Consider the following 12,036-nt stretch of genomic DNA (forward strand, 5'->3'; position numbering starts at 1 on the left):
TAATCATCATAAACACTTCAGTTAGATCATCCCATAATCTTCGATATTCAAGCCCAGTCTATGCAACCTGTCCTCCATAATTTAACCCTTTTAGCCCTGGTATCATAGTGAATCTGTGCTACACCCCCTCTAAAACCAATCCTGAGGTGGGATGGTGCTAAGAACTGAATGTAGTACTCCAGATGGGGTCTAATTCTGTCCATGTATACTTGTACCCTTCAGTTCAGTGACTAAATGAGTCAAATTCTGTGTTTTTTTTTAAACTTGGCACCTAGGATTTTTACTAGTGTTTTGGGGAATCGTATTCTGTATTTATTGGGGGAAAACGCACACCGGCGACCTTCTAGCTGTTCTTGTCTTTGTTTATCTGAACTTCAGTAGAACTCCTTTGCTGCAGCTGCCTCTAAAATGTTGTGAGTCTCCATTTGTTGCCAATGTTTCTTCCCCCCCCCCCCCCCCCACCCCTCTCCCCCCCTCTCCCCCCTGCCCAACTCTCTCTAAAGCTGAAATACATGCAAGACTTGCATCCATATTTGGGGAAGACCTTCTAGTCTAGCTCTTGCACTTCTGGGGAAGATTTTTTTTTTTAAAAGCCTGTTACCTGAGTGATCATCGTCACCCCCATGGTCAGTACAGGTACTACTTAAATTGTTTTGTATATTTGAGCTCCAACCACACCATTCTAACTAACCTTCGTCCTCCCTGCATCCTAATTATTAAAATCTAGTCCCTGCATACAATTTAACTCTCATTCCCGTGTCCTCAAAACTGAGGAACCACTTCATCTGTCTCGGTCTTTTCTACCTCTTACAATATTAAAGCTTTTAAAATCCAAGCTTGGCACCTAATCAGTAATTCCTGATTTACCTTGTCTTTTACTCTTTACCCCTTTTGTGTCCTGCACTATACTGCTTAACCCTTTATCAATAATGGTAGCCTAGTGGTTATGGTATTGAATGAGCAACCACACCGTGATAAGTTGTGAAATTCAGCATATCCGGTAATTTGTGGGCTGGCACTGGAAAACGTGACCATGAAAGCTGCTAGATTGTTGTAAAAACCCACTGATTCATGAATGAATCTGCCACTCCTACTTGGTCGGCATGTGACTCCTTTCCCACACTATGGCCCCAAGTTTCCACATGATTTGCTCCTGATTTTTAGGAGCAACTGGTGTTGAACGGAGTATCTTAGAAATCGGAATTCTCCACATTTAGTTTCCTCCAGTTCTAGTCAGGTAGAACAGTTTCACTTTGGAACAGAATTTTTTTTTCAAAAGGGGGCATGTCCGGCCACTGACACCTGATTTCAAAGTTTCCACAGTGAAAACGTACTCCAAACTAACTTAGAATGGAGTAAGTGAAGATTTTTGTACGCTTGAAAAAAACCTTGTCTACACTTTAAAAAATCAGGCGCAGGGAACGAGGTGGGGGGGAAGGGAAGTCATTAAATTCTACAATCAATCCTTAGTTATACTTATACAAATATTATACAAATAAATCCAATCTGAATAAAAATTTATAAGCAAAGAAAAGATTAAATAAACCATGTTCCTACCTGTGTGAAAGTGCTTCAGGCAGGCCTTTCATGTTGGAGACAGGCAGCGGTGTGGCGTCAGTGTCTCGTCTCGACGGCAGCGGCAGGCAGCAAGCAGCCTTCGAGCTGAGCTGCGGTGCTTGAGGCAGGCCTTCATTCCCCGCGAAGATGCAGCACCCTGACGGACTTGAGACCATTCGGCCATGGGATTGCAGCGGCGTTAGTGGCTGGCCGGGAGCCAAAGAATGAACACCGGACACACGCAGCTGCAGATTTAAAATTCTTTAGGCCGTTCGGCCACGCTTATGGGGCGGCGTCAGTGGCTCGAAGGCAGCCGAAGAATCAGGAGCGGACGTGAGGCCATTCGGCCATGGGATTGCAGCGGCGTCAGTGGCTGGCCGGGAGCCGAAGAAAGAACAGCAGCAGCCTTCGAGCTGTGAGGGGGACTGACTGAGGCCATTTGGACAGGGAGAGGCAGCCACATCGACATCTTTATATTTAAATTTGCAGAATGGGTGCTGCATTGTCAACACCACGTATTATGCAATGATTTGCTTCCTTATGCAAGAAATTCTTTGTTCTTGGTGGACGTTGATCCATTGCAAAGTTGAATTGGCACTTTTATTTCTCCAAACACACAGTCCTTAATTTGCAGGCACCGGTTCTGCAAGTTTAGCAGTGAAAAGCTGAACTCACTGATTTCAGCAGGTGATTTATTCAGCAGTGCTGCTAAAAGCATTCCCTCACACACAGGAATATCAAGAAAATTAAAATACAAGCCTTTGCAGGGGTCCAAGAAACAAATCTTCACTTTTTCTGCAGTACTTTTAAAAATGGCCGAGTGCCAATGTTTACTTCAGACTGCGCGTGCGCGAACGCTCCAACGCGCACGCGCAGGGTTGCCGGCACCAAGAAGCCTCATTTTAATTGTACCCGCCCCCTCCTACTTACAAAATCGGCGCGAGTGGTAGGCTCCGCCCCCTGTGCGCCGCGCCAAGGAGCTCGAGAATACCGCACTTTTTTTCCAGCGCCGTTTTCGGCGCGAAAAACAGGCGCCCAGCTCTGAGGTGCGCCTTTTTCGCCGCGTGTGGAAACTTGGGGCCTATGTATTTGACTCTTAATGGCTACCGGACAACTAGGGATTGGCAATAAATACTGTCTTGCCCACATCCAAAAACAAATTTTAAAAAATACTATAATTGTACATGAACTGTAAAGTTTTAAATTATGTCATAAGAACATAAGAAATAGGAACAGGAGTAGGCCATACGGCCTCTCGAGCCTGCTCTGCCATTCAATAAGATGGTGGCTGATCTGATCATGGACTCGGCTCCACTTCCCTGCCCGCTCCCCATAACCTCTTATCTCTATATCGTTTAAGAAACTGTCTAGTTCTGTCTTAAATGTATTCAATGTCCCAGATTCCACAGCTCTCTGAGGCAGCGAATTCCACAGATTTACAACCCTCTGAGAGAAGTAGTTTCTCCTCTTCTCTGTTTTAAATAGGTGGCCCCTTATTCTAAGATCATGCCCTCTAGTTCTAGTCTTCCCTCATCAGTGGAAACATCTCTGCATCCACCTTGCCAAGTCCCCTCATCATTTTATACAGTTCGATAAGATCACTTCTCATTCTTCTGAATTTCAATGAGTAGAGGCCCAACCTACTCAACCTTTCCTCATAACTCAACCCTCTCATCCCCAGAATCGACCTAGTGAACCTTCTCTGAACTGACTCCAAAGCAAGTATATCCTTTCGTAAATAAGGAAACCAAAACTGCACGCAGTATTCCAGGTGTGGCCTCACCAATACCTTACATAGCTGTAGTAAGACTTCCCTGCTCTTGTACTCCATTCCCTTTGCATTAAAGGCCAAGATACCATTGGCTTTCCTGATCACTTGCTGTACCTGCATACTATCCTTTTGTGTTTCATGCATAAGTACCCCTAGGTCCTGATGTACTGTGGCACTTTGCAATCTTTCTCCATTTAAATAATAGCTTGTTCTTTGATTTTTTTTCTGCCAAAGTGCATGAACCCACACTTTCTAACATTATACTCCATTTGCCAAATTTTTGCCCACTCACTTAGCCAGTCTATGTCCTTTTGCAGATTTTTTGTGTCCTCCTCATACATTGCTTTTCCTCCCATCTTTGTATCATCAGCAAACTTGGCTACATTACACTCAGTCTCTTCTTCCAAGTCGTTAATATAGATTGTAAACATTTGAGGCCGCTGCACTGACCTGTGCAGCACCCCACTAGTTACTGTTTGCCAACCAGAAAATGACCCGTTTATCCCGATTCTCTGTTTTCTGTTCGTTAGCCAATCCTCAATCCATGCTAATATATTACCCCCAACCCCGTGAACTTTTATCTTGTGCAGTAACCTTTTATGTGGCACCTTGTCAAATGCCTTCTGGAAGTCCAAATACATCACATCCACTGGTTCCCCTTTATCCACCCTGTTCGTTACATCCTCAAAAAAAAAAACTCCAGCAAATTTGTCAAACTTGACTTCCCCTTAAATCCATGCTGACTCTGCCTGACCGAATTTTGCTTTTCCAAATGTCCTGCTACTGCTTCTTTAATAATGGACTCCAACATTTTCCCAACCACAGATGTTGGGGTTTTCTAAAGTTTGTTTATTTCTACAGTACAGGCAACTAATCTTCCCACACATCAGTGTTCCATAACTATGATCTAACTTGTTTCTCAATCTGCACAAAATAGGCAAATTGTGTAATGTAACTAAATCTTTACACTGAGGGTCCCAGATGTGCCTCACCCTTCTTGCTGAACCTGAGTAACACCTACCATCCTTCGCCCTCTCACCTTAAACCTAATGCAAATACACAACTGAAGAGTGAGCTAATCTCATTAGCAGGCCAATTAGCTTTTTTTTTACAATTTTCATTTGGAACTTGTAAATTTTTTTTAGAATGAAAAGAAAATGTAGTCATTTCTCAAATATTATTATTTTTTCATATGTACGCTTTTGATTTGCTGTACTGTTTTGTAAAAAGTGAAATTTGGGAGGAGACTGCACATTCAAGGACTTTAGAACAGCAGGTTTCAGACGGTAATTTGCAAGGTCAGAGGGGGCAAGGTTGTTTTTTTTGAGGAGGGTGCTGGTGAGACTTGACATAGAAACAAAGAAAATAGGTGCAGGTGTAGGCCATTCGGCCCTTCGAGCCTGCACCGCCATTCAATAAGATCATGGCTGATCATTCACCTCAGTACCCCTTTCCTGTTTTCTCTCCATACCCCTTGATCCCTTTAGCCGTAAGAGCCATATCTAACTCCCTCTTGAATATATCTAACGAACTGGCATCAGCAACTCTGCGGTAGAGAATTCTACAGGTTAACAACTCTCTGAATGAAGAAGTTTCTCCTCATCTCGTTCCTAAATGGCTTACCCCTTATCCTTGGACTGTGACCCCTGGTTCTGTACTTCCCCCAACATCAGGAACATTCTTCCTGCATCTAACTTGTCCAATCCCGTCAGAATTTTATATATTTCTATGAGATCCCCTCTCATTCATCTAAACTCCAGTGAATACAGGCCCAGTCGATCCAGTCTTTCCTCATATGCCAGTCCTGCACTCCTATACGGTAAGCGAGCCCCAGATGGGCAGAGGAAATGTTTCACAAACACCCTCAAAGCCTCCTTGATAAAGTGCAACATCCTCACTGACACTTGGGAATCCCTGGCCTAGGACCACCCTAAGTGGAGGAAGAGCATCCGGGAGGGCGCTGAGCACGTCGAGTCTCGTCGCCGAGACCATGCAGAAACCAAGCGCAGGCAGCGGAATGAGCGTGCGGCAAACCAGACTACCCACCCACCCTTTCTTCCAACCACTGTCTGTCCCACCTTTGACAGAGACTGTAATTTCCATATTGAACTGTACAGTCACCTGAGAACTCACTTTTAGACTGGAAGCAAGTCTTCCTCGACTTGATGATGAGAGCTAGGTTTAGGCTTGCCAAACTAGTTTCATGTATTCCACTAGACCACATTCCTGGTGCAGTGGTATTCTGTAGTCAAATGCAAATGTATGTCTTGTTAAAGTGTGCAGAATTTTTTATTAGTGGAAGTAGCATATCATATATTTTCTTTACACCAGCCCAATAGTTCTGTGGCTGATTGTATTTAAGTTAAGTAAAGGTTGGCTAATTTTTGTAGCTTGACTACTGATGCATTGTGGATGATCTCATTAGTGATTTCATGTTTAGCTAATAGTAATGCAAACTGTATGGTAAATCATTAGTATTTTGCCTTTAATATTGCATTTTTGTTTTAATAGATAACTAAATTAATGGCATCCAATAGGCGACTGGAGGAGCAGATCGGCCGTTGTGTCTGGTTCCAGCAATTATTAACTGGCTTGGTTACATTGTTAGTGGCCATTATCAGTTTGTCCCTGTATCTGCACTCCCCAGACAAGGACATGCAGTAACTGAACAAACTTCTCGATCCACACAAGATCCTTGTAAACCAAAGTCAATGATTTATTTTCCTCTTCAAGATGCCAATAATATTCCATATGTTGGAGGTGACAGGCTGACCAATTTCTGTTCATTATAACTGCTTTTTTAAAAAAAAAGATTTGATAAGATTTGTATAAAAGAAACTCATTTTCATCTTGAAAAATGCTGCCTAAGCTGCCTAATGATGACTATCTTAATAATGAATCACGAATATTTGTGTAATTTGAAGTCAATCTGTAATGTATCTTGGTGCTACTTAAAAACTTGGATCAAAATGATTAACCCACTGTTCTCCCCGGGATTATTTAGGTAGGGTTCTGGAGCCATTTCATAAACAAAAACTTCCATGTTAAAATACACTTTGGTTCAGCACTTGTCAAATGTTCTGAAGCAAAATCTTTGTTTCTGATTGGCCTGGAATTTGCGGTCAGCAGCGAAGCAAAGGCGTTGGCTGCTTGTCCTGAAGTATGCTTCACACAAGGATCTCGCAATCCATGTGTCGAGAACTTAGGGTTTTCTGACTTTAAATTCAAATCAGTGGAGTTTAGTGGGGAACCCCTTGTGCGAACTGCTGTGATGCCAACAGGCTGTCTAAGCAGCCAATCAAAATGCAGAATTCTCAAGACAGCTAACAAAGAAGTCGATGAGTTCTTAAAATTCTAACTTTTTAAAAAGGCTAGACAGAGCAAAACAAAGTTTGGGGCCCTCGCATGGGGAAAGGCAAACCTGAAATAAAGATGGAAAAACTTTTTTAAAAAATTAAACTTTTTTTGAAAAGTTTCTTGATTTTAATTTTTATTAAAATGAATAAATTTCATACCGCACCAAATTAAAATTAGTTTTTCAGGCCCTTAACGTTTGTTTAGCAGTAATAACACTGTCAAGACACTAGTTACACCTAATCCCTTTACACCTAATGTTTAATGGGGAATTTAACAGAGTAGTTACTGCGGAAGAGCCAGAGTTTTTATCAGTTTCAATGATCTGGATGATTGCACTGATTTCCGTTTCTGTGTGTGTGGATGGGCGAGGGGTGGGGGCACAGCGCAGCCATAGTTTCTTGAGGTATGTGCTAGGTACTGAGGTTGTAAGAAAACATTGGACCATACAGCGTTTGGGTTCGGGGGAGAACACTGGTTATTCATTTCCCTTTTAAATGCAGTGGTGCTGACTTATCGAATGTACCTTTAATAAAAGGGTGGCAAATAACGTCATCTAGAGAATTCATACTGAGACTATTTGCCATCTTGATACGTTTAGTCAGTGTGAATATAGTTATTAAAAGATATGACTGTTACCAGGTTTAATCTGAGATTGTTAATAGCATTTAGTACATCGAAGATAGTTTTGCTTTAGATTTGTTTTGAACTAATGGAGGTGTAATATGCTAGGTGACTTAAACTGATGTAAATGATCATGTTTTCTCTTGCTTTCCGTTTGGAAGGTGATTTTCCCTTTGATGCAAGTTTGCATCTTGATTGAAGTTTAATAATGTGTACTCAACTTTCTGTGACACCCGAGGCTCTGTGGACCACCCCTAATTGCCCACAAAGACCAAAGAGTTTAGGCACTCCTGACACTGACAATGGAGAAACAAGGCACCCCAATCTCAAGGAAACTTAATTCCACCTACCTCATCATCATCTCCTGCAGTCTGGTCACATGCCTCCTATTCAGAAGTCTGTGCCATAGACAACCCTATGATCAATGGAGAAGGGTAGATAGTGGCCTGAGATTCTTTCATAGAAAATGTTGAGATTACAAAACTCAAAAGTAGTACTGCCTCTAGGACTTTGTCTGAAGTCCATTTAGTGCCAAGTGCTGTAAACTGAAATTTGTACATTAGCAAGCCTGTACTGCAAACATCAGACCAGGTATATCTGCTTACTTTATAAATGCACTACCCATTTTAAGAGTCAAATTCAAAGAATAGCATCGAAAAATTGTGCATTTAATAAAAAAGTTTCGAACAGTGATGTGTTGGAGATATGAAGACAACGGATGTATAAAATGTGAAGTTAAATCACTTCAATGAGCAAGCAAGAGCCTTACTGGATTGTAGTGATGCCAGAGTAGCAGTATTCATTTTAAGTTATATTTTTCCAGATCTTTTGTTAAAAACAAATATAATTATGTAGCACTGAAGCTGAAAATAATCCATCATGATTAATCAGTTACTAGTTATTTGGGGTTTCATATTTTAATGCCAAGAAATCTAAAAATTGATAAAGCTGTACTAGATTTAAAACTTTTGCAATAGAGTTGTGTAATAATGCATGGCACATTAGTGTACTGATTATCAATACAAATAGCTGGAAATTTAGATTAAAATGCACTTTATGGTATGAAATTGCTGATCATATTGCCTTTGATACTGCAAATGGATTGTTTGCTTGTGTTTTATATTGTTTGAAAATAAACATTTTGTTTGTAATCACATTTCAAGAGCAAACAGGCCTACTTATTGTAAAGTTTAACATTTACAGAAATACATTTGTGAATAAAATTTGGAAATTAAAAGTGCTTGCAAATTGCAAAAGTCAAATGCATAAATTACCCCAAGTGTTCATCATATTAGAGGCTAGCTCATGAAGTTCCCTTTTATTACACAAGAAATGTGACCATACAAGCAAGAACAAATGTCAGGTGAATAAATAGTCATGTAGACAGCGCCCCCCCCTCCCCAAATAAAGTTCTGTGAGCAACATCTTGATTTGTCATCCTAGGATGATAGACAAACGGTATCTCTTTACTCCATTCAAGAAGTTTTATATTGATGTCATGATTCCCCCTATACCCAACACCACTTTTTCTTTAAACATCAAAATGTTCCCCCAATACTTCATCTGTACCTTATTCTGCTTTTAAAATGTCTTCGCTATGGCTTCAGAAATATTCAGTCTCCCTGATGGTCTGATTACCTTTTTTACATTTTCATCAATGTTCACATTCTTGTAATATTGCTAAATACTCCTAGCTTGTCTTGGGTAGTAATGTTCTTGTGCTCTACATTTTACAAAGTACTGAGATGCTGTTGGTGTTCACATTTGCCCAGAGTTCATGCCCACACCACTCGGCCAGCTCGGATATGTTTCAAATGCAAAAAATAAAGCAGCAAGGTCCCAGGTGTAATCCCCAGTCTCTGCTAATATCAGTAGGGGGAATAATAGGGTTGCTAGGTTTGGCTGCCATACTCATGTCATCAACATCATAGGCAGTCCCTTGAAATCGAGGAAGACTTGCTTCCACTTTAAAAGTGAGTTCTCAGGTGACTGTACAGTCCAATGTGGGAATTGTAGTCTCTAACAGATGGGGCAGACAACGGTTGAAGGAAAGGGTGGGTGGGGAGCCTGGTTTGCCGTACGCTCCTTCCGTTATCTGCGCTTGGTTTCTGCATGCTCTCGGCGACAAGACAAAAGGTGCTCAGCCCCCTCCCGGATGCTCTTCCTCCACTTTGGGCGGTCTTGGACCAGGGATTCCTAGGTGCTGGTGGGGATGTTGCACTTTATCAAGGAGGTTTTGAGGGTGTCCCGACCCTAAGCAAGTGCTCTACTCTGAGCTCCTACATGGCAAGAGAGCCCCAGGTGGGCAGAGGAGTACTCATGTACTGGAGAAGAGAAAGCTCCTCCTGGATTGGACTCAGCTATCATAGTCTGTGTAGTAAGATAGTTAACACTCACTGTTAATGTTTGTATAGATGGGTGAGATACTGGTGGGCAACTGGCACCCACGGAATGCACCCTGGATCAGGGGAGGGAGGGAGGGAGGGGGAGAAAACTGAAAAAAATCAATTTAAGCGCTGTTGTGGAACTTTCCCCATCTAATGACTTCAATTTGAAATGTTAGGGCTGAAGATTAACCAAGGAAAGTCTGATGCCACTATTAAATGACCCAATCGTATTCACCATCCAACATCTACACGCAGCTTCCTGCAGGGTTTGCTGGATCCTGCAGGGTTTGCTGGACCCTACAGTCGGTACCCGAGTGGATTTTCCTCTCTCTAATCTGGGGTTCTGAAACCAATTGTAGCATCCCGAGCATCAACTAACTGCATGGTGAGAATCCAACCAGAAATTGTCTTCATCTGAAGCCCAACTACTTCCTGTATAAATTCATCAGAAGAAAGGGTCATAGCCCTGAAACGTTAACTCTGTTTCTCACCACAGTTGCTGATTGACCACCTGAGATTTCCAGCATTTTTTTTTAAATTTCAGATTCCAGCATCTGCAGTATTTTGTGTTTGGTATAAATTGACTGGCTCATGGCAAAGACTAAAATGTACATACTTTTGAAATAAGATTTTGAGTGTGAACCTTCACATTAAATAACTCGAGGCATCTTGAAATTAAAAATACAAAGGCAATCAATTACAATTTTAGAGCTGCCAAAAAATCACCAGTCAATTTCCCAAAGGTTTCACTGCTAATCTACTGCTGAGACATTTGTTAATGGCAGCATTGTGTGATGTGTGAGTCACTTCAGTTTTAGACTATTTATTGCTCCAAGGTTATAAATCCAAAGTCATTTACATTTTAAAGCTTTTTCCATGCATTCACATAATTAGCTCCTGATTTCAGTTTTATTAATGAGAGTTGAATAAATGTTTGAAAGTTTTGTAAATGTAGATGTTGAGGGATCAAGCTGACCTCGTCATTTACATGCTAAATTTGTAGCTCAACCCTACAATCACAGCTTTCCATTTGGCCTCTGCTGTAGACGCACTGGTGAGCTCATTTATGTATAGCCTGAGAGGACAGACGCACCAACGTTAGAGTCCTCGTCCAGGCCAACATCCCCAGCAGTGAAGCACTGACCACACTTGATCAGCTCCGCTGGGCAGGCCACATTGTTCGCATGCCAGACACGAGACTCCCAAAGCAAGTGCTCTACTTAGAACTCGCCCAAGGCAAACGAGCTAAAGGTGGGCAGTGGAAACGTTACAAGGACACCCTCAAAGCCTCCCTGATAAAGTGCAACATCCCCACTGACACCTAAGTGGAGGAAGTGCATCCTGGAGGGCGCTGAGCTAGTCGCCGAGAGCATACAGAAATCAAGCACAGGCAGTGGAAAAAGTATGCGGCAAACCAGACTTCCCCGCTCATCCTTTCCTTCAACCATTGTCTGTCCCACCTGTGACAGAGACTGTGGTTCTCGTATTGGACTGTACAGCCACCTAAGAACTCTTGCTAAGAGTGGAAGCAAGTCTTCCTCAATTCCGAGGGACTGCCTATGATGATGATGCATGTGGATGGATAGGCGCATGCTGGAGTTGGACAGAAGAGTAAGGGTGGGTGGGGGGTGGCTTGCGAGGGTTTGGAAGAGATAATAAAGACCTCATCTAGGGAAGAAGCTGTAGAAGATAGCTAGAAGAGGAAGATGGCCTGCTAATATTGCTGAGGTGCAGGAGATCCTGTTGACGTAAGGAAAATAAGGGACCGAATCACTCATGATGCTAATACAGTGGAGGCAGCTGCCTGTGCCTGTTGGCGCCTCCTCCCAAATTCCCAAATTTCAGTTCAGTGCTGTAAAAGATTTAATAACCTGATAATGGGCAAGGCAAGAGTCGGCAAGGCAAGAGTCAGCAGCAGCCCTCCTTGCCTGACCTCTGCTTTATCCCTGGCACAATCGTAGAAAGCCTAGGCCTATTTGTCAAACTCTTTATCTCAAGCAGCCTTTGCACACTGTAATCTAAAGTAACAAATTTATAATAGTGGGTTCATCATAGTCCTTGGGATGTCCTGAGTTGGCTGACTCACTCTTAACCATAGAAGGTGCGCATCATTATGGGAGGACAATGGAGTGGGGTGGGGTGGAGTTTTGCTGTCAAAAAAAAAATGGTGAATGGGTACAAATTTAAAGAAGTTTCATTGCTAAACATTCTGGATGATTTCATAAGGAGCAACATATAAACTATATATTTTTGGGAGGGACCGGGTATTGCAGTAGATTAGACCCTTGCACTTCCCTGTAGGACCTAGAGTTGAATCTAGCACAGACTGATGGAATCAATATC

General features: G+C 42.2%; 1 protein-coding gene across 2 annotated transcripts in view; it reads left to right on the forward strand.

Moving 5' to 3' along the window:
- mospd2 (motile sperm domain containing 2) overlaps positions 1-8,454 on the forward strand; it is a 98,207-nt gene extending 89,753 nt beyond the window's left edge. Inside the window, exon 15 of one of the 2 annotated variants that reach the window (XM_070893915.1) lies at positions 5,840-8,454. In XM_070893915.1, the coding sequence (XP_070750016.1) occupies positions 5,840-5,992 (153 nt within the window). In that variant the 3' untranslated portion in view covers positions 5,993-8,454. The remainder of the gene's footprint in view (positions 1-5,839) is intronic. The other variant, XM_070893916.1, reaches the window with a different exon arrangement.
- The last annotated feature ends 3,582 nt before the right edge of the window (positions 8,455-12,036 follow it).

Source organism: Pristiophorus japonicus, chromosome 11 (genome assembly GCF_044704955.1).
Source record: "Pristiophorus japonicus isolate sPriJap1 chromosome 11, sPriJap1.hap1, whole genome shotgun sequence".
Classification (NCBI taxonomy): Eukaryota; Metazoa; Chordata; class Chondrichthyes; family Pristiophoridae; genus Pristiophorus; species Pristiophorus japonicus.